At 44.4% G+C, this 27,192-nt stretch overlaps 1 protein-coding gene across 2 annotated transcripts in view; it reads right to left on the minus strand.

Annotated features, from left to right (window-relative positions):
* The window catches only part of PGAP6 (post-GPI attachment to proteins 6), a 589,880-nt gene that overhangs the window by 205,713 nt on the left and 356,975 nt on the right, over window positions 1–27,192 (minus strand). For both annotated transcript variants that reach the window (XM_085632201.1, XM_085632202.1), the window contains one exon: window positions 5,350–5,473. In XM_085632201.1, the coding sequence (XP_085488327.1) occupies window positions 5,350–5,473 (124 nt within the window). The remainder of the gene's footprint in view (window positions 1–5,349; window positions 5,474–27,192) is intronic.

Genomic DNA, 27,192 nt, shown 5'->3' on the forward strand with positions numbered 1-27,192 from the left:
CACACACACGCAGTAGCCCACTGACCTATTTACATTATGTGCACTTTGTGATCTGCATGGTACATGTTCTTTGCTGCAGGCACATTAACCCTATGTGCTACCTTTCCAGGAGTCAAAACTTCCACTAGACAAAACTCCGATCTCTCTCTAGGAAGAACATTAAACACCAGAGTCATCATGACATACAGTATACTGTATTTCAGCAATCTGGCACCCCCTACTTAATGTCCCACCTTGCTCTTAACAGTCACATGGAAAGCCTGCAAGGTTTGCACCCTAATAATAGGTCTCCCACCCTCTGTAACTCGACAGCCCTTTATTTGAGACCGGAATTAATTTTCCGTTAATACTCCTTTCACAGACGTCTTCTGTTCGTATTCACGGGAGAGCGTTGATTTTTTTTTAGGTCTGGCTTGAGTGCAACTGTCACCCGACCTTTTAACCAGTCATTTTCAACATCTTACACCACTCCTAGATTTTCCAACAACCGTACTACAAGTCCCACAGTGCACATCCAGCTGTGGGCAGTGTCATAGCCAGTGACCGTTTGGCTCTCCAAGGGAGAGACTACGCTGTTTGGAGAGTACGTCCATTGATATCTAAGGGGTTGAAAACAGTTTTGGAGGGTGGGAAGATTTTCAGACCTGATGATCCCACTAAAGTCAATGATGGGAAGGGAGGGGAGGGGAGGGGGGGGTCATTTTGTATATTTTGGGGCTGATGAAGAGTCCAAGGAGGGTGACATCCCCCCAACGAGAGTGCTTTTAGGTCTACGGAAAGTAGTATGTTATCCATGTTCCCATTACCGCTAAATGCGGTTAATAACATCCTGACTGTATTTAAATGTGTACTTATCGGGCTGAAGATTGCCTAGAAGTTTACCATGGCAGTCACACTTGTCCGCATTGTGAAGTGGGACTCACGGGTCTCCTCGAACACTAAGCCAGGTAGCCAGAATTACCTGTATATCACAATGTTTTCTTTGTAATGAACGGGAACTAGGCTAACGCAAGATGTCTGCCGTTAGAAGCTGTTCGTTTACCCTCACCGGCGGCCACCAACAGTTCCGCACTCTTGACGTATATCCAAGCCCACAACCATTCATAGTCACCACGACCGACTATGGCGGCAGCGGTATGGGACCATTGGCATGGTTCTGAGAAAGCCCCGTCTTAAGATGGCCGCCACGCCAGCGCCCCGCAGATTGTAGGCAGCCCATTGTACTCCTTTTTCGGAGGTGGGCGCACGCGCAGTGACCTCCCGGCGGGTATTAATGCAGGATGGGCATGCGAAATGTGTGCATTACCGTTGGGTTGCGGGTAATAGGAGCCCTTTGAGATTAAGACAAGTGGACGGGGAAAGACTTGAGGGCTCGTGAGTAAATGCGAGAGAGCTGTGCCTGTGAACCTTTTGGGTGAAGTCATAAGTGGGTTGAAGTCATAGGTGGCTAATGGGTAAGACGTTGGTGAGCTCAGGTTAACGGCTCAGACATAAAATACTTGATAGTTCGACATAGGAGGATAGCTTATGGCAATAGGTTCGACTTGGCTTACCTGGCGAGAGCCATGAACACCGCCGCCTTTCTCCGAGGCGAAGCAGAAATGCCTCGGAGAAAGGCAGCGGTGGTTTCGAATTCGGGGGCGTGTTTTTCTTTTCTCTCCTCTTGCCATTGGCTGGAGGAGATAATTCGAAAAGCAGCAACAAACACGCCCCCGAATCCGTAAAGGACGGGGCTTGTTTTGCTTGACAAGCCTCTTCTCCAATGGCTGGCCAGCATTTAAGAGGCCAGCCAATGGAGAAGAGGAGAGAAGAGGGGCGGGTTCAAGCCCCTCTTCTCCAAGTCATTAAATCTCGGAGCGAGACTGCGCAAGCGCAGTCCTCGAGCCGAGACCTAAAAAGGCTTTTGCCAGGATGAAATGGCAGTCTACAACTGCACACACAGGCAGACTGGCAGTCCTGAGACATGTTTGAAGGGCTGCTTAAGTGGGTGGCACAATCAGTGCTGCAGGCCCACTAGTAGTCTTTATTTTACAGGCCTTCGCACATACAGTGCTACCTTACTTGGGGCTTCCAAGTAAAATAATATGCCCCGATTGGGTGTAAGCTAATTCTACCATGTTTAGAGGAGCGAACAAAAATACTTTTAGCACTAGTTAGCAGTGCTAGAATGCATAAAGGACTAAAGACCAACAATAACAGCTTAAAAAAACAGGACAGTGAAGGTAAAAGGTTTGGGGGTGACCCTGCAGAGGTCACATCCAGCAGTGTGGAACTTGCACAATCCGTCATAAATACTTTAAAAACAAACACAGTGATAAATAAACATTAGCGGAAGGGTTACATCATATTTACTGGGTAACTCACTACAAACCAAAATCAAACTGAGTAAGGAGGCAACAATATTGGCAAAGACCCTAAACTAAATTATTTTTTGCTATATTACCGATAAGACTAGTCGCAAAAGGGATGAGAAGTTAGAGGAGGACCTCTTTGGCTGGAAAATGTTTATGCAAATGTTGATATGACCATGCAACATATACCCATACTGAGGGAAATAATATCAGAAACTTGATAGGGTTGGTATGCGAAGAGGACAGTAAATATGCATGTTGAGGCATAAAGTACCAAAGCAGGAGTGTAGCTCAGTCAGTGAGGTTCGGGGGGGGGGGGGTGAATCTCAAATAACAAAAGTGAGCTGTAGGGTGGAGGAGTGAGATGACCGAGATTCGGGATCAACTGTTTTCTTGAGTAGCAGAGTCAGTATTGATTTGCATCAGGTGGAACTACGTCTAGAGTGGCACAGTGGGCAAAATGCGATGGGTTGGATTGCTACCCCGAGCGATTACCACTGGTTAGACTATTTGCAAGAACTCATTCTATCACATTTTGGGTGTTTGATTGCCAATATTATGCCTGGTAACCGGAGACTGGCCCAGCTTTCCAAGTCTACTACTTCCAATGTTTATGATTTCCAAAAAGCAGTAGATTAGTACCTATACAAGGATTCATTCTGTTGATGAAGGTTTACAATTTTTTGGCAAACCTTTTGGGTGTTTGATTGCCAGTATTATGCCAAGTCTAATACTGCCAATGTTTGTGAATTCCAAAAAGCAGTAGATTTGTACCTATACAAGAAGTAATTGCTGTGGGTGCAGATTTACCATATTTGGGTAAACCAGAATATGGGCCTATTCACAAAGGTAACAAACTTTTGAGCATGTTTACTTTTTTTTTCACAAAATCAGAGTGTGAATCTACATCAAAATTGTAACTTGCATGCCCTCATCAAATTGAAGGGCCGGGGGGATATTCACAAACTGCATTTTGTAGAACTACAATAGTATTACAAACATGCTACGATATGCTATTCACAAACTGCACTTCTAAAGTTCTACTGCAAAAAACAGTGGTGGTTTAGAAGTGCAGTATGTGTATAGCATTTTATAGTAAGTTTGTACTACTACTATAGTACTATAAAATGGACTGCAAAATGCAGTTTGCGAAAAGGCCTTAGGCCCTACATGTAAACCCTAAAGTAGTCATGTAAACCCTAAACATGGCCTAGATTGTTACTGTAGATGGAGCTACATTTTAGTCTATTAAATCAATCATAAGAGGGGCTTGTACGCACACATCCTGAACTCAAGTATTTAAAAGTGCTCTCATATGTGATAATACAGTAAAAGGAGGCTCTGAAATAAAATGTTTAAATAGGATCACACAATTTGGACAAAAAGGAAAGCTGGTATTGAGTCAAGGTTATCTGCTTTCACATTTTGAAATTTAGCCACCAAATGCATAGTCCGCTCTCTCCTGTTTTGCAGCAGGTCACTGTTTTGTTTTGCATTCTTGACCCATAATGAGAAACCAACACAGCTATAGCAGACCCGATTCAGGGCTCTCTGACCCAACTACCAGGCCAAGAAGGCATTTGGGGAGTGTCACACCTCAAACGGCCCCCGTAAAGATACTCCCCTGTATAAAATATTATAGGGGGCATCTTCTTGATGGTGGAAGCCCTGCACTTGGGACGCATTACACAACTCTCATTTGTGTTAAGTCACATATTGATGGGACACTAGTTTCCAACTCCCCATATAAAGCTATGTTTGTGTGAGATTATCGCAAGTTTATGCTTTGTTATTATTGTTCTAGGCTTAACATGCTTCTGTTGACACCTAAAAACTAAATAAAGGCTATTTAAAAAAAAACGTGAGTGATCATTTCTGTGAAGTGCTAAATACATTTATATGAGTCTGTTAAACAGAAAGTAAACCCTGCCAACTGTAAGTACATGCTCACAATTCACAGAGGAGTCCAGGCATAACTTTCCACAGGGCGTTATTGGATCAAAGACACGTCCTGTAGGACTGTGAATTCAGAGACTTCCTGTTGCATACGAATTATGGTTTTCAATCGCACCAAACCATTTGAGATATTTCTGACAATTAGTGGACCTAGAAATAGGACTGTGCACACAGATTTGGGGGGGGGGGGGAAATAATTTGGGTATATAGCTTTTTTTAAACAAGGACATTAAATAAACTTTACACGGACATATCTTCTCTTTTGTATGTTCAGGAGGTTGTATGACGTTTCAACGCATTCCGTTGCAACTCATGCCTTTTCCACGCATGCGTTACAACGTGAATGCCTTTTCCACGAATATCCTTCACCTCGAAAATCCCTTTACCACACATACCTTTACAACGATTTTCGTTGTATAGCTATGCATGATAATGGCATTTTCATGGTTAAGGTTTTAAAATTAGTATAAAATTATACACTCACCGTTTTTCTTTTCTTTCTATGGACGGATTTCGTTTTCGTTCTCTGTTGTCTTTTGTCCTTTTTCTATTTTTTGATAATGCCGTACGTAGATGCACGTACGCAATAACGTTGTTAATGATGCTCCTCGCCCGAAGGACAAGAAGCACAGAAGAGCGTTGATCAGGTAAAAAATTTCTTTTTTTTTGTGGGGGGGAGAACCCCCCAACCCCCCTTTTTTATTTTTACCTTTAACTCACATTCCTTTGCTACGCATCTCGTAGTAAAGGAATGCGTGGTAAAGGTCATACGTGGTAACCACGCATGCATTGTAAAGCATGCGTGGTTAAGTATATGCATGGAAATGGCCGCGTTGTAGTGGCCGTTTCCCGTTCAGGACTACTTTAATTGGGAAGGTGCAGGACACCGAGGAAGCTTCTGACAGTTTAAAAGCAAAGCATGATACAGTAGGGTGCTAAAGAGAAAACCACATAAAGACAATTATGTTTACATTTAGCAATCCAAGTGCCAGAATTGGACCGCCCTGTTATGTATAAAGATCAGCAGCCACAAAAAACTAACCTTTGGTTCTTGGGGCAGAAGACTTGTATAGTTAAGTACCACATGCCAGTTTCCGGGAAGGGGAGGCCATGGATTGACTCAGTGACGCTAGCATTCAAGTTGAAAGGATAGCCCTGAAAAAAAGCTTGAGATATAAAACGAAATGTGAGTTGTGGTTAACTTAATCTATTTGGTCATTATGATCAAATTCTAAATGTTGTATACTGTGTGTAAAAAAAAGTTGATATACAAGAGCTATGCTATATTTTACTACTAAAAAGGCAGCCAAAAGTGCAGTTACCTTGCAGACAATGGGGTCATGATTTGAATAGTGCAGCAGGTCCAGTAGCACCGGGACCAAACTTGTCAGAACTCCTCTAAGCACATAATATGGCTATATTTGACTACTAAACAGGCAGTCAACATTGCAGTTACCTTGCAGTTAAGAGATTTGATGTGAATGGTACAGCAGGTGCAGTGGCACTGGGCCAAAAGCTCAAGTGACCCCACTAAACCCAGATTATTGCTAAACTTTAAAACTAAACAGACAGTCACAAGTGCAGTTACCTTGCAGACAACAGGTTCATGATTTCAATTGTGCAGCGACGCCAGGACCAAAAGTCCTAGGCACCCCACTAAACAAACAACATTTCTATATTTTACTACTAAACAGGCAGTCACAATTGCAGTTAAAAGGGGCTTCATTTAAATGGTGCAGCAGGTTCGGTGGCACCAGGGCCAAAAGTTCTATTAACTCCACTAAACACCGAATATTGCACTACTAAATAGGCAGTCACAAGTGCAATTATCTTGCAGGCAATAGGGTCATTATTTGAATGGTGCAGCGGCACCGGGCCCAACGTTTAATCAGAACTTCTCTAAAAACCTAATAATGCTACATTTTGAAACTAAACAGGGAGGCACAAGTGTAGTTATCTTTCAGGCATTAGGATCATGATTTAAAAGAAGGTGGTGAAGGTGCAGTAGACCTGGCAAAAAAGATGTCAGAACGCCTCTAAACACATACTATTGCTATATTTTACAACTAAACAGGCAGTCACAAGTGCAGTTATCTTTTAGGCACTAGGGTCATGATTTCAATGGTACAGCGACACCAGAACCCTAAACACCTAAAATTGCTATATTTTACTACTAAACAGGCAGTCACAAGTGCAGTTACCTTGAAGACAACAGGGTTGTGATTTGAATGGTGCAGCAGATGCAGTTGAACCGGGCCCAAACATTGTCAGAACACCTCCAAACAGCTAACATTGCTATATTTTACTACTATACAGCCAGACATAATTGCACTTACCTTGCAGTTAAAAGGGGCTTGATTTAAATGGTGCGGCACGTACAGTGGCACCAGTGCAAAAAGTTTTCATAACTCCTCTAAACACCTAATAATGCTATATTTTACTACTAAACAGTCAGAAGTGAGGTAATCTAGAAGGCACTAGGGCCATGATTTCAATGGTGCTGCAGGTGCAGTGGCACGGGGGCCAAAAGTTGTCAGAACTCCTCTAAACACCAAATATTGTTATATTTAGCTACTAAATAAGCAATCACAAGTGCAGTTACCTTGCAGACACTAGGGTCATGATTTCAATGGTGCAGCAGGAGCAGTGACACCGGGGCTCAAAGCTCTAGGAACCCCTCTAAACAAATCTTCCAATATATTTCTTCTGAACAGGCAGTTGTGGAAATGTGTAATATTTTACTTAGCATAAGCGACAGCCATTTTGGCTGTGGTGTCCATTTAGTTTCCGTCATAATTCCTCCGTCCTTTGCTGCTCGTCTTTTTCACTCTGCTGCGTTTTATTTTTTATTTTAATTGAATTCCTGACTCAGCTAAAGCAATGTACGTGCTGGGGGTTTGTAGCTGCCAGTGCACCTGGTCTCAGATGTTAACTGTCGACCATTTACTGCTGCCATAAGCATTTCTGCTCCCACTCCCATTCTGCTGACCAAGTGGTTACTCATCTGCCCTCGTTTGCTGATAGCTATTTCTTAAACTGTTCTTTCCATTTTTGTTCACATGCTTACATTGCAGAAAACCGGTATAAAAGGGACATGGTTTGTGAATTCAGTGTACTACCTCTTGCAGCACTTCAGAGTGCTGTGTGGACATGGTCCCGATCATGAGTGATTAATAAACTTATTATTTATTCCAACTCCAGTGCTGATCTCTATTTTGTTGGTCTTTGGACCCGTGGACAAGAGGGTGACCCTGCACTAGTGTGCCCATTGTTAGGCACATTTCCACACAGTCACAAGTGCAGTTACCTAACAGGGTCATGATTTTAATGGCGCAGCAGGTGCAGTAGCGCCAGGGTCAAACGTTGTCCTACCTCCTCTAAACACCAAATACTGCTATATTTTACTCCAAACAGGCAGTCACAAATGCGGTTAGGTGTTTTTCTCCTCTACTCACCCTACTGACAGTACTTCTAAAGATAACCTAATGCACAGCATATGATGAATAACATATTGTTGTTGGATTGGCATAAAATTCACCTCTAGTCCGTATCCTGTTATCAAATCTGTATAAACAGTCAATTAAATGTACATTTTGATAAGATAATACTGAAAGCATTACAATGCGTAGAAACAATATATATGTACACTTTATCATTATAGGATAGAAATGCATCATATTTGTGTATCTATTGGAAAGAAATCATTATTAAAGAAATTGGAATGGGATAAGATGCTTTCATATTGTGGAGGTATGTTGTTATGTGAACTCTCTTACCCCTGTGTTTTGTAGATACTCTTGTGTTCCACCAAAATATAAAAAGAAAAGTGTAAACACAACTAGTATGAGAGAAGATAGGATGAACAGCCATAAACCACTTAATTGGAGAGATATAGCTGACTAAGCTTCTGTTTTTAATCTTCACATTATATCAATAAATGTTTTTGTGCGTTTGCTTATGTGTATGTACATATTTAAAAATGTATCTATATGTTTTTCTGTAGCCCTGAAGAAGTTCCTTTTGGGACGAAAAGCGTCAGCTACTGGATTTTATCTTTGTAAAACACAATAAAGAACTCGTCTTGGAAAAAGATACATTGTGGAATCCGAAATCCTTCTGTGTGCACATTAAGATTGCCCTCTGTTTCTGTATCTAGCTCAACTATGTTATTGTGTGCGGAACCATTCTTATGTTTTATTTTTCTTTAGATATATGATACAACGCAACAGATAATTTCTGTGCGGAAATTTTCCAGTGCTTCGCAAGAGGCAACCTATCTAACTGGAGTAACTTACACATGTGCTTTACTAATGTGAGGGAGATAAATATTTGTACCTACAGCAAACAAAACCAGTGCAGAATACCAGATGACTTCTCCACCCAATATTGGCCTCTGGTAAACCTCTAGTTGGGACCAGGCTGTTATGGGGCAAGTAAAAAAAAAAAACTGAGTATGACCAGAATGGATCGTCTTACATATTGGGCACCTAAAATTAGAATTGGGGTAATGGACCTGGCCCTCTCTGCAGGGTCACTCTCAAACGTTTTGCCTTCTACCCTCCTGTTTTGCTGAATTCATTTTTGTTGGCCACCGGCCTCTGTGCACTTTACCACTGCTAACCAGTGATAAAGTGCTTATACTATCTCCTTAAAACATGATAACAGTGGCTTACACCCAATTGGCACATTTAATTTACTTATAGGTCCCTAGTACAGTTGTACTACATATACCCAGGGCCTGTAGCACTTATTGTGCCACCCACTTAAGTAGCGCTTTAAAATGATAGACTGGATGAGGACCTTAGGGAATGGAGGGAGCTGTGCACTGCTTTATAAAATCCTGGACCAGATGTGAGTGAACCATGTGAATAAGATACCAACGGGGGGGAACAACTGGGGTGAGACGGAGTAAGATGTAAGAAATGAGAGCTATGCATTTAATTTCCCAATGCTCTGATCTGCCAATAGCCAACACGCCCCGCTTATATATGCATACTCTGCTATGGTCCACCACATGTCTTTTGGCAATGAATAACTACTGCAACTTTAAATAAAGGTTAAAAAAGTAGTGCTTTAAATCATGTCTCAGATCTGCCACTCAAACCTGTGCGTGCCGTTTTAAACTGCCATTTTGACCTGGCAAAAAAAACGTTTGCCAGGCCTAAACCTTCCTTTTCAATACATTTGTCACCACTACAGTAAGGCCTAAACAGTACTTAGTGCAGGATGTGCTGTATTAAAAAAGTTGAACATGTACTTTTAAGTTTCACCAGAGAAAACCTCTCAAATTCGGGATTCCCTATTGCAATGCCTACCTCTCCGATAGTATAATATTGTGTTACCTTATTACATTTAATAAGTGCTAACTTTTGTTTGAGAACAGGTAGGAATACCATGTTTAATGTCTGAGGAATTGTAATTTAAAAGCCTCTTTAATTGCAAAGTCAGATTTTAAGTCACAATTCTGAAAGTGCCACTTTTAGAAAGTTGGCCTTTTCTTATCGTAGCCATTTGGTGCCTGCAGCCTGCTTCCTTGGTCAGGACTAGGTGTAGTAGGCAGTTGGCCTTTGTGTATTCCACATAGGCAGACACGCAATACAGGGCCTGGAAGTTGGTAGGAATTGCTATCCAAGGCAGGATGTGGGGGTGAGGCTGTGACAGCTCTACTTGCACTTCAGAGACACTGCCTCAACTCACACACAAAGACTTTCATACTAGCCTATTATGACTGCAAACAGACTGCGACTGTTAAACACAAAGCCAGGAATCAAGTTGCTGGCACAATGAAAACGCAACAGTGGCCGCTCTGTTTTATGCACTTCGAGGGTGGTGGAATAATGAGGAATGGCAGCTCGCTCTGAAAGTGGATAGTAGAGCGTGTAGCTGTGTTGTTAGGAACGTAAAAATTAGGAACCACAATTCCCATGATCACCACTTAAAGGCTGATGAATTCGGAAGCACTGATTGGCCACATGATCCCTGAACTGGAAGAATTATAAATTCTACTTCAGCGTTAGCCGCAATGCAGAATATTCGTTACAGTTTCGATGTCTGTGCCTTTGCACCGAACGTTGCTCTGGATGGTTTGAAATGTAGCTTGTCATTTATTTCCTTCATTGACTGTTTTTGCCAAGGTAGCTCTATGGAACATGTTATATATATTGAGGTTCATACCCTTGGGATTCCTGATCTCGGAAACACTCGTGAGAGTTCAAGTGATGTGTTGATCGTCTGGACTTCATTTTAGTATCTCTTCACTAGCTTAACACTTGGTCTGGTTGGACCTTGAGGATACTTTCTCGAATATACCTTTCGGGGATAGGTTTTCTCATTCCATATTTATAAGACTTTATTTCTTTTGAAAGAACCTTTAAACATGTCTGGATGATGTGTATCAGCTCTATACATTTGGGATTATGACGATAATACAATAATCTTCTGATGTACAAGTGATATACTCTTTTGCTTAGAAGAAAATTAAAAAGATTAAACCAAGTCTGTAGGTTTATTCATACTATGATTTTACCATTTTTCTAACAGGGGTTATATGAGTCCATAGATGTGGTTAATTTCGTTTGAGGTCAGAGATATATATAAAATTCACTGAAAAAACCATAGGTTTCACACATGTTATAGTTAGCTGGACATTTTACTGATAAAAAACCAATGAAATTCCCCCGTTATAGTTAGTGCAGGCAACTATAACTCACGCGACCGCAATCCTCTGCTGATGCTAATACTGTATTTAGACACTTATTTGCCCATGTCTTCTTCCATTAAATTTTAGCTATACATATATTACAAATATTTTTTTTTCATAAAGACACATATGTCATCAGCAGAAGATTGTGGTCGCGTGAGTTATAGTTGCCTGCACTAACTATAACGGGGGAATTTCATTGGTTTTTTATCAGTAAAATGTCCAGCTAACTATAACATGTGTGAAACCTATGGTTTTTTCAGTGAATTTGCAAGGTTTTTTAAATGCTAATTCCTAACTATAACGTGTGTGAAACCTATGGTTTTTTCAGTGAATTTGTACGGTTTTTTAAATGCTAAGTTACTTTACGCCGTTCGTGGCGTGCGCGCCCACTTAACGCAGTTCGTTCCGTGCGCGCACGGTGCGCTTCGTGCACCGTGCGCGCACAGTGAGCACGCGGTGCGCTTCGCGCGCCCACTTTACGCAGTTAGTGGCGTGCACGCACGGTGGGCACGCGGCGTGCCCACGTTACGCTGGATGGGCCATGTACGCACGATGCGCTTCGCGCACCGTGCGCACATGGAGGACATATTATGCGCTTCGTTGTGAAAGGAAATCTTTTAAATTTTCTCAAAAAAAAGAAGGTTATGCCATGCACAAATGGTGCATGTCGTGCACCATTTGCACACGGGATGGGGAGAGTGTGGATCATTTTTTTTTTTTAAATAATTTTTACCGTACGCGTACGGTAAGCGTAATCGGCGATTATTAAAAAAAAATTAAAATTGATTTTTTGGCCTTGGGGGTTCTTTGGGGACACCTTAATCAAGGCTAGGTGGTTAGGAGCTGTCTAAACAGCCCCTTTACATGTTTTTTGCCTTTGTTATTCCTCCACCCCTCAGAGTGCGAGAGAGAAAATGGCGGACGCAGCTTCCTGGTTTCGACCGATTCGAATGTTTACTAAGATCTAACAGCCAATCAGAATCGCGCTCGCGCACGGCACCGTACGCGTACGGTAAGCTTACGGTAAGCGCACGGAGCGCGCTTACAGATATATATATTGATTTAAATGCAATTTTCTCAGGAACTACTGAACAGATTTACACCAGACCTACAAAAGGCACTTCCTTGACCTGAGGACTACCTCTCTGCCAAATTACAAGTAACTCTGTTCAGCCGTTCGGGCTGTAGCTGTGTCTAAAGGTCCTATGGGAAAATGCATGGGGAAAACGCGTTTTGGGACCCCCCTTTTTTCTCAGCCCCCGCTTGACGAATCCCCCCGAGACTTTCAGGGTAGGGGCGTAGCGTAGCGCCCCACCTATTTTGAAAATGTCGCGAGGATTCGTCGACCGGCGCCAAAGTTATTCAAAATAGAATGTTGCAGATTTCCTATGGAAACAGGGACCTAACTATAACTACCTACTGGCGACCGCCAGTAGGTAATATATGTATGTTTTGGATATATATATATATCCAAAACACTCCCTCCAAAGGAAAAGAGCAGAGGCCACTCGGGGGACTGATCGGAAACACCTTTTTTGGAACAATTGCAGCATAATGCATTACAGCCTTATCCGGTCTTCCTCAGATGCCTGAATGACAGGTGGCATTGAGATACCTTGGATTTAAATGTCCTGCAACTTCCTCATTGGTGTGGACCCGCTCCGCCCCCTCAGCTCGTGCTCACTCTCCATCCCATAATTCATAGGAACTACAGATCCCAGGATGCCTTGATAGTCCAGGTAGGTGCTGCAGAGGGGAAAAATTACAATCCAAGTGGAATCGCGGGGTGCAGGACATGCAATGGTGAATCAAACATTCCAATTTCCTGTTTGGATGATGGTCCCCAAACACCGCTTCAGCCCCACATAGTAGGCAACAGTTACGGCGGAGGCAGCAGTGACAATGCAACCCGCCCTACGTATCGCCGCCTTTTTGTGTCCTGATTAGAGAGGCGGGCCACAGACTTCCTGATACCTCGGAACTCCAAACAATACTGCAGATGCAGCCACCAGCAATGTCCCCGGCCAACTTGTAAAGCAGAGGCCTCTGAATCACATCGCCGGCTGACGTGAACAATATCCAAAACACTCCCTCCAAAGGAAAAGAGCAGAGGCCACTCGGGGGACTGATCGGAAACACCTTTATTTTATTACAGGCTACAGCCCGAACTGATGAATGGAATTGCACCAAATTTGAAAAAAAGGTAGCTCTTGGTTCAGAAAGTGACCTTTTTTTTTTAAAATGGTGTAAATCCGTCCAGTAGTTGCTGAGAAATTTTAAAAATAAAAGTTTCGATATCTGAGCACCGAGGAGGGTTCGCGAACCCTCCGCACGAGCTACACCCTGATTGGCTGCCAACACTCCAAACCAGAATGTGTTGGCAGCCATCTTGTGACACGGTAACTGAGTCTTAAGAAATCGGAAAAAAAGAAGATGAAAATGAAGAAAAGGGGGCAGGGTAGAAACACCCTGACCCCCCCCCATGCCTGCCCCAGGGGGTCCCACAAGGACCCCATGTGCCAAGAAGAGGATTATTTTTTTTTTAAACGGCAGAATACGCGCTGGGGTCGCAACTCCTGCTGAGAAAATAAAACCAGAAAAGAAGGGTGGGCTTGTTTTCAAAACGCCCCTGGGTGGGCCAGGTCCCGGGGGCAACCAGTGATTAATTTGCGGTGGACTTACTGGAGGTAATAGGAGGGGTAGTTGGCCCCTCCTACTACCTCTCTTGTTACCTGCAGTAAGTCCCACACAGTGGGATTGCTAAGAAGTCTAAGGAGGACATGCCCTCTTTTTTCCAACACTCTGCAAACGCGCCTCCTGGCAGACTACGGGATGGGGGGTGATGTCCAATTTACTCCGGAGGAACTTTAGGGGCCAAGAAGCACTCTTGGTACCTCCTCTAAGTCCTATGCAGCGGAATTCCTGAGCGCTGGTCGGAGGCCCAGCACCCTTCCTACACCACTCTGCAAATATGACTACTACTTAAAGAAGCATCTTTCTGCACCTCTGACTTAGAGGTAGTTTTAATCCCCCTGCCCTATTATGTACTAGGGCCTTACAGAGGAGGTCATGCCAATCACAGGGGTATCCCAATGCATAGTGTTCCCTAGTGTATGTAGGTGTTTTCACTGTATTCTAAGCATCTTTTAGCATAGCACTGGCTCTAGGCCTGGTTAGTCAAAGTCAGTTACCGCCAGTACCTGTCAGCAAAAAGTTGGGGGCACAGGATGACTTTGCAACAAGGCCTCTTTCTGCTCCTCTGTTGGTTCTTTGTGCGCATGTCTTGCTTCTTTCTGCACCTTTCTTCGTCTTTCTGGACTTCTGTTGCCTCTTTCTGCATTTCTCTTGCTTGTTTCTGCGCCTTTATTCCTCTTTCAGCATATGTCCTACCTCTGGAGGCATAGTTAGAAATTAGCTTTTAAAAAACCTTTGAAATTCACTGAAAAAAAACCCAGGTTTCAGGGACGTTATAGTTAGTAATTAGCATTTAAAAAACCTTAGAAATTCACTGAAAAAAACCACAGGTTTCTGGGACGCTATAGTAAGTTGGTCAGTTCACTCGTACAAAACCAGTAAAATTCGTCCGTTATAGTTAGTTCAGCTAACTATAACTCGCGCCCCGCAATGCACTGCTGATGACGTCACATATTACATCACTCATGACATGGTCAGTGACATCACTGATGACATCACTGATAATATCATCCACATGATAATTTGATGCATCTTCTCACACCCTAATATAACCTTGGATACACCCACTCTATATTACAGACTGCCACTCTCAAAACCATAGACACTCCAACACCAATAACTACATACCCACTCACTGATTCTTAGGTCTACACACCCATTCACTCACTCACCCATACAATCACTCATACTTTCGGTCACTTATCAGTACAGGACTATCATATGCCCTCATACACCTATATAGACACTCACACACTGTCACTCATCCATAGAGCTACTCACACACCTAGTCAGTCATGCAAATAATTAATCACACTCCCATTTACTCACCTATACAGTTATACACACACCACCTCACTTACTCATACAGATACTAACACATACTTACCCCCTTATACAATCACTGATACAAGCACACACTCATCCATACAGCCACTCACAATCACTCTCACATATAGCCATTTATATACTCCAACACTCACATATACTGCCTTTCACATATGTAGTCACTCACACATGTACCACTGAGACATCCATTCACTCACCAACACACCCATACACACACTCACCCACCCATACAGTCCATCACAGATGCACTCTTGAACCCATACACCTAGGGAATCACCCACTCACATATCTATGCACAGTCACACCCCCCCACCCACCCACACAGACACTGAGGCATCCATATAGATACTCAGACAACCAATAAATAAGCCATAAAGACACTCATTTAGCTACCCACCAACCCATGCAACCGCTTACACACCAACTGACAGACTGATACAGACATTTACACAATTTAGTCACTAACCCATGCATTCACTAAGACACGTTTAATCAATCACTTATACAGTCAGTCACGTACCAACTAAATCATCCATACAGACACTCATACACCCACTCATTCTTCAATACACCTTGGCCTATATATATATAAACATATTTAAACTTTACAGAAACACACAGTCGCTGGATGATGTCATCAGTGATGTCATTTGAGATGTCATCAGTGATGTTATATATATATATATATATATATATAACGTTTCGTTCGGGAGAAACCACATAACATTCGTCTTTCATCTTTATTTGTTGCTACAGGTAATAACAGAAATAAACTCTAGATTATAACTCTATAGTTGTGGAATTGAGTAATATTATATGTTTTCTTACCGTTCAGGTCTCTTTCCCAGCTTTACCCTTCCTATCCTTCCTCCGCTTGATCACCTTAAGCTTCCGTGCTCTAATAGCAATCAGAATTAAGGTGGTCAAGAGGTGAACTTAATGAGCAGTGAGCAGACCCTGAGGAAATGGATCACAAGATTGCTACAGGGACCAGGGCACGGAAGTAGGAAATTTCAGACACCTTTGTATACAAAACCACAGAAGCTTCTCCTACGTCAAAGCTGGCAAAAGGTATAAATATAAGACCCTCATACCTACTTTTTAGTAAACTCCTGGGCCTGCGGATCCAACAGATGGACTGCCCTGCTGCTAGAGGACTGCCCTGTGTGACTCCAATGGCTAGTTAGCTGGCCTTCTGTTCTGAGCTAAAGGGACACAACAAGCTCCAGAGATCACCCTGAAACCGACCTGCTGTACTGGACCTGCCGGAGTCTTGCTGAACTCTGCTAAAGTGAGTTCCTAATCCCCAAGAGGTGCCTTGTAGGTTCTAGATCCTGGATGTTTCAGTTAAACTCCTCCTAGCTGAAAAGGAGGAATCCTGAAGCTTTGGGCTCTTTGTGACCCCGAACAGACTAGACTAGCGCCAAGATCTTGCCCGCGACAACTGCTAATGTGAAGCTCCAGTGAACCGGACTCTTCACACTACAGCAACTTCCAGTGACTAGTGGCAATGAGAGATCTGCACTTGGCACTACAGCCTCAACGACAGCGGTGACTGGCAATGGGAACTTCCAGCAACGACCGTCAATGAAACCCTAAAGGATCTTCGAGCTACATCGGCAACTCCACGCCCAGCCTGCTCTTCGTCCTACAGTGACGACCATCTGTGACGCTCTTCATGGTCTCCTTCACTGCAAACTGGACTCTTCGTACTGGACTTTAGAAGGTAATGCTTTCAGCTGAACTAACCTGATCCCTTTATCTAGTTCATGCTCCATCACAGTCGGCCTTTCCTTCTGACTTTCATCTGGTCTTGCACTACCAGATAACAGTGAGTGGTGCTTTGTGCTTCTAGTCGCTATGCTTACCATAAATCTCTGAAACTACATGTCTCCGGTTCTACTGATTAGACTTTTGTGGTTTTGGGGTAAAATCATTTGTTAAAATGTGCTCTATTTTTCTAAGTTGGTGTGGGATTTTCTTGTGTTCTGTTTTCACTTTATTACTGTTAAGTGCTGCATTGATATGTTACACATTGCCTCCAAGTTAAGTCTGACTGCTTTTAGGTCAAGGTACCAGAGGTTTAATCACAGGTAAATTTAGTGACTCTGTGGTTCTCAGTGACAGGGATTGTCCATGTTGCTTGAGAAGTGCCGACACCCCCTCAACCAATAACCCAATTTCTCACATGATGTAAGCACTAGCCAGTTTATATAGTGTTTACTAAGCTCAGTGAATAAATCATAAGGTGTAGGCAACAATATCTTGAAAGTCTTATAATTGTTAATAATAGACATAGACTGGATGTTGTCACACAAAACTTAACCCTGTGATCCCCCATGAGCAGTCAGCTTGATTATCCCATCCAAATATCCCACTTGGAGGTTCTTATAAAATTGTGCAGAACTTTTGTGTACAGTGTTTTTTGCATCTAAAATCTGATGTTTGAGTGTTAGAAGGCGACCTCAGAGGAGCCCGGAGGGGGCCCTGGCTATCCTGAGACCAACCCTCGAGGTATCGTAGCCGGGCACTGGCGGGAGACTCCTCAGGGGAGGAATCTCGTATCTAGGATCGTACACTCGGCACCACACGACAAAGAGACACCACACCGGGAGTTCTTAAGAGCAAATCTTTATCAGATCGGAGTTGTAGGATCTTTATGATCAGCAAGGCAAATATATACAAGTGGAGCGCGGGCTCACATAGTCTTGGAGGGGGGTAGGAGGTAGCGGGACAGTCTTTGGGGATATGGATCAAATGCAGGAGCGTACCCGGCGCACAGCTCACAATCCTCGAGCTGGGGGATACGCTTGTCGTAGTCGGGGTCCGGCGGGACCAAGAGAGTCTGTGGGAGCCGCGAGTCACTCAGCAGGGCTCAAGCACAAGTCGGAGGTCTTACGATCTTTCGGGGAGCCGCGAGTCACTCAGCAGGGCTCAAGCACAAGTTCGGAGGTCTTACGATCTTCAGGGAGCCGCGAGTCACTCAGCAGGGCTCAAGCACAAGTTCGGAGGTCTTACGATCTTCAGGGAGCCGCGAGTCACTCAGCAGGGCTCAGGTGTTTCCAAAGGCGAATCTGCCGGATAGTCCCAGAGCACCCCTTGTTATAGGTCGACTCCTCTTTGATGTCCGGAGTCTGTGCAGGCAGGGGTCTTGTCACCTGGGGGTCGCTTGTCGGGGTTTCCTGCCATTGTCTTTTGATCCTTTCAGGGCCGGGTCGGGAGGAGTCCCAGACACCCAGCAGGCGTGGAGCCAGCCCTCGGGGAGGCCGGCGGGCTGATCGAAACCCACCTTCCCAGGGAAGCTCAGAGGTGCGATGGATACTGCTCCTCCCTCTCTCATCCCAATGGGAGCGCAATGTCCTCCAGCCGGAGTGGCGCCTCTAGGCCAGGGTCGCGCTGGGGCCGGGCGGCCATCATGGTGCATGAAGTGGGCACGCGGGCCCGGTGTGGCCGAAAGGAGGAAGGCCACGGACGGGGAAGTCCGGGTCGGGTGTGTGTGTTCTGGTGGGAAGGATCGGCTAGGCCGTGGGCTCGGGGGCTGCGTGAGGTGCAGGGGTCAGGTTATGTGGTGCGGGGACTGGGATGGCTATGTTACGAGGGCCGGGTCTAACAGAGAGCAAGAATAACTTTTCCTGAATATTATTACAAATAAAAGTGAGCTTTAACTCATTGCACTGTATTAGATTTTTTTGGTTTTCAATTTGATTAAGCTCACTATATTCATCCCCTGCATCTTTCAAATAAAATACTCAATTCTGAATCTTTGAATTCATTGATGTTAGTTATAATGGAAATTCCGATAACCTCAGGCTGCTGTATATTGAATAAACTGCGAAAATGTAGAGCATTCAGGATGTAAATCCAAACAGGAGATAAATACCGAATAATGTTGAATTTTTCTAACTTGGTTAACCATCCCTTGGGGTGAAAAAGCTGTATAAAATCTGATATAATAAAAATCTGATAACCTCAACCCTGTGAGGAGCCACATGATATGGAAGTTTGTGTAAACAAGCCACCCAATTTTATTTTTTTAAAATAGGGGTATGACAGACCACTTCATCCAGTTCAATATTATTTCCTCCTGGCTATTCCTGACCTACAGTTATGCCAAATTAAACTACCCATGAGATTTACATTTTATGAACAAATATATTGGGAATATTGGTTGCTACTGCTAGACTCAGAAAACAAAACCTTGGAAGAATCACTATTTGAACAAAGTTCAACTTCTATGTTAATGAAGTAGGTAGGTACTTGTCTAGAATCTGCTTTACCTCTGTCCATTTTTACAATAATTAGCAGGGAAAATATTATCATTATTAGTCACTATCTGTATTTCAAGGCAGATATTCTCAGTGTTGATCTGCTTTCTTGTATGTGTATATATTGTGTTGGAATTTTTAGATAACTTGTGCTTTTATGATCCGTTTTAAAAAGATCGAATAAAGCTGTGTGACTGAGTGACTGACTGACTGACAATCTGCTTTCTTCCGGAGAATTCCAAATCATTATCTTTACTTTGATTAACTGATCTTGTACAAAGTGAAGCAGCATGAATACACCATCTGGTAAAAGTTAGATTGAGCCCAACCAAGAGGAATATGTGGTTAATAAGAAACTTTCTCAGAGATTTAATGCCTAGAGCAATTAAATAAGTTATTAAGGCACTCTCTCTCAAAGGCAGCATGTCTCTATAATCTCCCTGACATAATTATTAGGTCCAATGTTGATTGGTAGGCTTGATTCTTCCTTGTAGTATCGAAGGCTAAAACTCTAGCAGGGATGATCCCTGAAAGCTGAAAAGGAGCGATTATAGAACCCATATATAAAAGAGGCATTCCCACTAATCCAAACAATTATAGACTACTAAACCCAATGGACAGTGAGGCCAAGGTCTATGCAAAGTTTATCTCCAGAGGCTGGTTGAATAGGAAAATAGTCTAATTCATATTAAATAAGGTGGCTTGAAGGAAGGCTATCTAACAACAGGCCATTCAATCAATCGATCAATCAGTCAAGACATTTGTAAAGCGCGCTACTCACCCGTAAGGGTCTCAAGGCGCTTGGGGGGGGGGGGGGGGGGGGGGGGGGGTGCTGCTACTGCTCGAACAGCCAGGTCTTGAGTAGCCTTCTGAAGGTTAGTAGGTCTTCGGTCTGCCGTAGGAGGATGGGGAGGGTGTTCCAGGACTTGGCGGCGATGTGGGAATGATCTGCCGCCGGTGGTCGATCTTCGGATGCGGGGGACGAGGGCGTGGTTGGAGGAGCGAAGCTGGCGGTTCGAGGTGTAGAAGGCGAGTCGTTTGTTGAGGTATTCTGGTCCGGTGTTGTGAAGTGCCTTGTGTGCGTGGGTGAGGAGCTTGAAGGTGATCCTCTTGTTGACGGGAAGCCAGTACAGGTCTCTCAGGTGGGGTGTGATGTGGCTGTGGCAAGGGATGTCGAGGATTAGGCGCGCGGATGCGTTCTGTATGCGTTGCAGTCATTTCAGTAGTTTGTCCGGGGCTCCCGCATAGAGGGCGTTTCCGTAGTCCAGTCTGCTGCTGACGAGGGCCTAGGTGACCGTTCTTCTAGTGTTGGTGGGGATCCACCTGTAGATCTTTCGGAGCATGCCGAGGATGTTGAAAAAGGAGGATGAGATGGCGTTGACTTGCTTGGTCATGGAGAGTGTTGAATCGAGGATGAATCCCAGGTTGCGTGCGTGGTCGGTGGGTGTCGGTGCTGCCTCCAGGGCCGTCGGCCACCAGGAGTCGTCCACGGCAGATGGGGTGGAGCCGAGGATGAGGACCTCCATCTTGTCCGAGTTCAGCTTCAGACGGCTGTTCTTCATCCATTCGGCGGCGGCTTTCATTCCTTCGTGGAGGTTGGTTTTGGCGGTGAGAGGGTCCTTGGTGAGGGAGAGGATCAGTTGTGTGTCGTCGGCGTAGGAGATGATGTTGAGGTCGTGCAGTCTCGCAACGTGGGCGAGCGGGGCCATGTAGATGTTGAACAACGTCTGTCAGAGGAAGGTTCCTTGGGGTACGCCGCAGATGATCTTGGAGGCTTCGGATCGGAAGGGAGGGAGGTGGACGCTCTGTGTTCTGCCGGAGAGAAAGGAGGATGTCCAGTCAAGTGCTTTGCCTCGGATTCCTGCATCATGGAGGCGAGTGCGAAGGGTGCGGTGGCAGACCGTGTCAAACGCGGCTGATAGGTCCAGAAGAATGAGGGCTGCCGTCTCGCCGTTGTCCAGCAGGGCCCTGATGTCATCTGTGGCGGCGATGAAGGTTGTTTCGGTGCTGTAGTTGTGGCGGAACCCGGACTGGGACGGGTACAGGATGTTGTTCTCCTCGAGGTAGTGGGTCAGCTGTTCGTTGACAGTTTTCTCGATGACCTTCGCCGGGAACGGGAGCAGGGAGATGGGCCGGAAGTTCTTGAGGTCCCTTGGGTCTGCCTTGGGTTTCTTGAGCAGGGCATGGATCTCGGCGTGCTTCCAGCTCTCCGGGAAGGTCGCGGTCTCGAAGGAGATGTTGATGGCCTTGCGGAGGTGGGGTGCGATGGTGGCGCTGGCTTTGTTGAAGAGATGGTGAGGGCACGGGTCTAACAGGGAGCCGGAGTGGATGGTGCTCAGGACCCTTGCGTCAGCTTATGGGCAATATCTAGGAAGTCGAAAGAAATCAAGGGAAATCTCTAGCTATTATGTTGACTTAAGGGCAGCATTTGACTTGGTGAACAGAGGAATACTTTGGGATAATTAAAAAGAGCTGGAAATCTCACGTGGCAGACTAAGTATATTGATAGAAATTAACAGGGGAAATTGGGTGGGATTAGAAGTGGATCACAATGGCATCTTATCCAAAGGTTGCAATAGAAATGGGCTGCAGCAAGGTTGTGAGCTAGCACATATGATTTTCACACTTTACTTAAGGGATTTGCCATAAGTCCTGTCGAGTACTGCTTTTTTTCCTCCTATGATGGGAGGTCACCATGCATCCCGTCTTCTCTATGCAGACAACTTGGTGATAATAAACATGATGCAGATAGGCCTGCAAACAAACCCTGACACTTTTCAGGGACACTGTAAATAAAAACATTTGATAGTCAATATGGAAAATGCTAAAATAATGGTCTTTGGGTACCAAACAAATGAGTTTAAATGTTTCCTTGGTAAAAACAAAACGTGGATTAGGAAATATCCTATAGAATCTAGGTATGCAATTTATAAACTGGAAAATCTATCTATAGTCGAGCTGCGCAAATCTAGAAAGGATTATGGGGGACTTGATTTAGTAGACCGCATTTAAAGCAATGGTACAAAAAATTGCTATATGGGACAGAAATGTTATTTAGGAGTTCGATGCAGAATTGAGAAGGTATACAGCACCAATGTTTAAAAACTATATTGAATTTTCTAAAGTCTTCAATAGTACAGGCGATAAGGATGGAGACAAGTTTGACATAAAATTTTCATGAGCACAACATTAGGATTTTGGAGTAGGCTATTAACCAAGGGATCAGTTCAAGGAAATGAAATCAAACGGGCTGCAAGGTTAAGAGAGCGACTGAATAAAACTGAAGAACAACTATTTAAAATGGCACATTTTAAAACCTCCAATAAAACTTTGTAAATCCGAAATATGGTAAGGACTGAAGATGTTTCCAGATAAAGGAATTTTTGTTATTTATTATTGTAGCAGTACACAATACTGTTGTGGGATTCATGAATGAGTGATATGGTTTGTCTTATATTTCAGTTTGATCAAATCCTGAAATGAGGCACACAATTTTCAGACGTAGAATCGGTTTAAACCCATTTTGTGTCCGACTTGAAATGGCAAGGTTGTTTGATGAAAGTGTATGTGGGTTGGGAGGACGGGAATTATAACAAAATGCTCTAATACCCATATTTTAGTGTATTATTTTTTAGTAAAGGCAGAGATTTTGAAAACCAATTATAATGAAATATGGAGTGACTAACTGACCGAAAGCAATTATTATATTTTTTTACAGGCAGTTTTTAGATGCCTTGTGACATTTTTCTTAATCAGCGATTAAGAACTGTGATATTATGTAGATTATTTTATTCAGAGAGAACAGTAAAATTAGTGATGTGATACTACTTATTATTTTATGTTTAGAGGACTACGGTCTCAAACATTTGTCTGAACTGATCTGTACAAAGTGAAGATTCCAGAGCTCGTCAAAAACGTATGAACTTTCCTAGCATTAAATCATCAGCTTATAACATAATTTTAATAGTGAACAGCCAACAGGCATACCCCAGAGTCTCACTGGGTCTTAACACTGTTAATAGGTCAACGTGTATTAAAAACACGCATTTGCAATGCAATAGGTCTCGCATTTACGCGAGTTAAGCTATTGGCATTGTAAATGACAATGCCTTCTATTTATGTTTTTAAAACGAAAACAAAAATAAAAGGCATAGCTCAAACTCACGTGACTGCGAGACCTCTCGCATTGCAAACGTCTGTTTTTATTTACCCACTAGAAACAGAAAATAACCTAGGCCGGTCGGCCAGACCTTGTTGTCCCAGCATGCAGCTTCTTTTCCCTGGACCAGGAACTTTCTCTAAGCACATTTAGTTTTGGACAGTTATGTGCCATCCATCCTTTGGCTGGCTGGCTGGCTGGTGCTGTCTGTTGCGTCACCGGCATACAACACAATATACGGCACAGCCCGAGGGTCAAAACACCTAATCAAAGGTGATGGTGACATAGAACGTCTTTTAGGGCACCCCGTCAAGTGCACAGTTCGCCTCCGGTGTATGCATGACTATAGCAACGAATACAAACTTTACAAAAAAGACAGGAAATGGGTCATTTACCTGTGAAAGGAGCGGTCTCCAGTGAATCAGCCGCCCGGCCCATCCTCCAAGGAACTATGAGGAAGAGATGAATTAATCCAAGCCCTCGGTTTGAAAGATTCAGGCCCGTTCCTGCAGTCCGGCGCCCCTCGCCTTGTGTGAGCCCGCCTAGAATGCACAGGAGTGCGCTAGCTCCCACAAGCCGGAGGGTTCACTCGGTGCAAGGTGCTATCTGGTCTTCCCTGGCAGGTGAGCCAGCAGCAGGATGCAGTGCAGCTGGGAGAAGTGCAGTGCCGCCAGGCCCCTGGTACAGTGGTGAAGAGAGGAAAAACCTCATAGATTCTGCCCTGGAGGGGAGGGGAGCCTGGGAGTTTGTGCGGAGTGTGATTTACTGGTAACTGTCTGACGGCCTGCGTCCGCACTGCCGATGTTACGCGGTCTGCATTCATCGTCTGCACCTGGCAGCACTCTGTAAAAACGTATTACCAACCCACAAATAACTTTCCCTTGGACACCCTTGCATCCTGTGATTCTGGGCAATTCACTTCATCAAACCCGTACCCATGTTCTTTCTGCCTGCCGTTATCCACTTGTGTGTTGTGTGAGGCTCTTTATGTCTTGGAGTCTGGTTTTGAAAGATGCCACCCAGCGGGAGGACACTGTGACCGACGCCTGCTTTAAAGGCCACCACACACACACACCGCAGACCAGTTCTTGAGCTCCACTGCATTTGTATGCATCACTCCTGGAAGCGAACCTATTGATTGCACTGGAGAACGAGCTGTGTCTTCTATGGTGTATTTACAGCTGGTTTCCATTGGCTGGTTTGTTCACAAGAGTTTACGGCAAATTACTTTGTTTCTGACTTAGCTGCTATTGAAATAAACAAAAGAAAAAGCATTATACTGTCTTATATGTAATTAAATCTTTCCTTAAGTATTCTGTATGAAAATTACATATCTGCAAAAACTGTTCTGAAAGCGAAGAAGTGCACTAGCTCCCAGAAGCCGGAGGGTTCACTCGGTGCAAGGCGCTATCCGGTCTTCCCTGACAGGTGAGCCAGCAGCAGGGTGCGGTGCAGCTGGGATAATAGCCCTACTCAAAGATTGTTATTGTGAGTTTTGTCTAGCACTGCGTTAAGCACAGGGCTGCTTCCGGGTGCTTGGACTCCTCGACTTTGATATTGACGCAATGCTTGGCTCGGTGTCTGTGTCCGAAACCTTTCAACTTCACACCTCCAATGTTTAGACAGCTAAAGAAAGGGCCGCCCAGTGCGGACTGGACAGCTCAGTGGAATAATGTACCTGCGGCAGAGACCTGCGTGTAAACCTTTCAGTTTGCGTTTGGGCTATGTACGTAGTCCATTATTGTTTTGTTACCTGGGGACGTGAATGGGAATCGAATTGAACTTTCTTCCACACTGCAGAATAGAAAACTGCACCACTTGGCATCGGACCCCTATCGCGTGGCATTGAACTGACAACATATTGCGGCGAGACAAAGCGCCTAGAATGAAGTGGTTTTGAAGTGTTTGAACTTAATACATTTTCACAATAGTAAGGCAAGATAAATCTATTAAACGCCTAGTTATAAGCCCTACTCCAAGATTGTTATTGTGAGTTTTGTCTAGTGCTGCGTTCAGCACAGGGCTGCTTCCGGGTGAGTCCTGTGCTCTCCATGACACTGGAATCAAGCAATCCTGGCTGAAGAGGGGTGAAACCCCGAAGCCGGTCCTAGGATGCTTGATTCTGGTCCAGGGAAGACATGGCTTGGCAGTTCGGGCTGGACTGTTCCCATGAGGCACAGGGTCAAGACTGATTTGCATATGGCTGGGTTCAAACTGGAATGGCATGGTGAGCAAAAAAACGATGGATTTAGGCCCAGATCTCTGTTCTGGGGTGAATGTATGACATTGTTCTGCATTCTGCCCATCAACTGTTGTTTTTCCATCTGTCTCCTTTTGAGACAGCCCATCCGGACAGGATCGCACGGCTTGTTTACATAACATGCCTACTTGCGATAAGAAACTGCTTCACAACAGTCATGAAGCAGGCGATCCAGTCCGGATTGGCTGGACCAAAAGGCAAAAAGGAGGCACCCCAGAAAGCTTATTTCCAATGGCAGCTCACCGTTTACCGTAAACGGTGACACAAGCTAATGGAAATAAGGGGAGGGGCTTCAAGCCTTTTTCTCAAACTCCTAATGTACAATAAATCTCACTGAGCGAGCTACGCATGTGCGCAGCAACGCTAGGCGAGACCTAAAAACTGGAAAGGGGAAAGAGCACAGTGCCCCTAAAAAAAAAAACAACTCTAGTCTGGATCCCAATAAGTAGAACTGGCCAACAGTAGGCATTGTGTTAAGGACAAGATCCTTTCTTGTTCTTAACACAAATTTCTGGAAGGAAAGAAACTTGTTCACACTACTTCATGTCCCAGACAGCCTTGCGCCTGGACATGCCCATGTTGCCTGAGGGGTGGATGCGGCTAAACCCCGGATAGTGCTATAAAGTGCGCTGTGCTTCCCCGCTGTGGTCGATACGAGGGGGCCACAACCTGGCCAAGAGCAGGCCCATCCTGCACCCATCAGAGCCTGGAGAACGCTGGGCCGGGCCTACTCTCTTGGTCTTGGGAGTCTTTCTAATTTAGGTACTGTGAACTCTGTTATTAGCCCCCACACTGTTCTCCGATTTTTGCAGTGTCCTGAGCTTGTTACGAACTTGGTCACTTTCCCAATAGTGCCTGCCAAACCAGTCTTCCAGGATGGTCAAGCATAAACTCAACCTTATTGTGGAAGGGGGCACTGCCAAAAAAATTGGTTAACACCCTTGACTGTTTTATTGAAAAAGCGGTAGGTGCTATCAACAAAGATTCTTACTGTTGAAAGGAGGTTCTCAGGTGCTTTAGCACCCATTGACTGCAGGAGTATGCAGTCTTTGTCAGCTGCTTCTACCAATCAGATGATAACTTGATCCCAGGTGAAGAACCCCTATGCCACCCAATGCCAACTCAGGCAAGTGGGAGTGGATCTCTCATGGCGGAAGATGTAAAAAAATGAGCAGGCTGTAAAATCAGTCTAACCACCTAACGTCACAGAAGCGAAGGGGTACTTGTATGCGCACTGTTACCTCAAGTCAATCTAGCCCCCTGCCTTCTCAATGCCTATTATCGATTCAGTTTAAGAGGCCATCAGGGGTTTGTTTGCCCAGATAAGGACAGATGTTGAATCATTCCTGGCGTCCAAGATGCAGGACTCATAATCCAGCAAACTTTTGCGCCCTGACAGCTGCAATTGCTTCTTTCAATCCTGTGCCAGGAGCCTGTCTGCCAGAGAAGGGGGGGGG

This window comes from Triturus cristatus, chromosome 10 (genome assembly GCF_964204655.1).
Source record: "Triturus cristatus chromosome 10, aTriCri1.1, whole genome shotgun sequence".
Classification (NCBI taxonomy): Eukaryota; Metazoa; Chordata; class Amphibia; order Caudata; family Salamandridae; genus Triturus; species Triturus cristatus.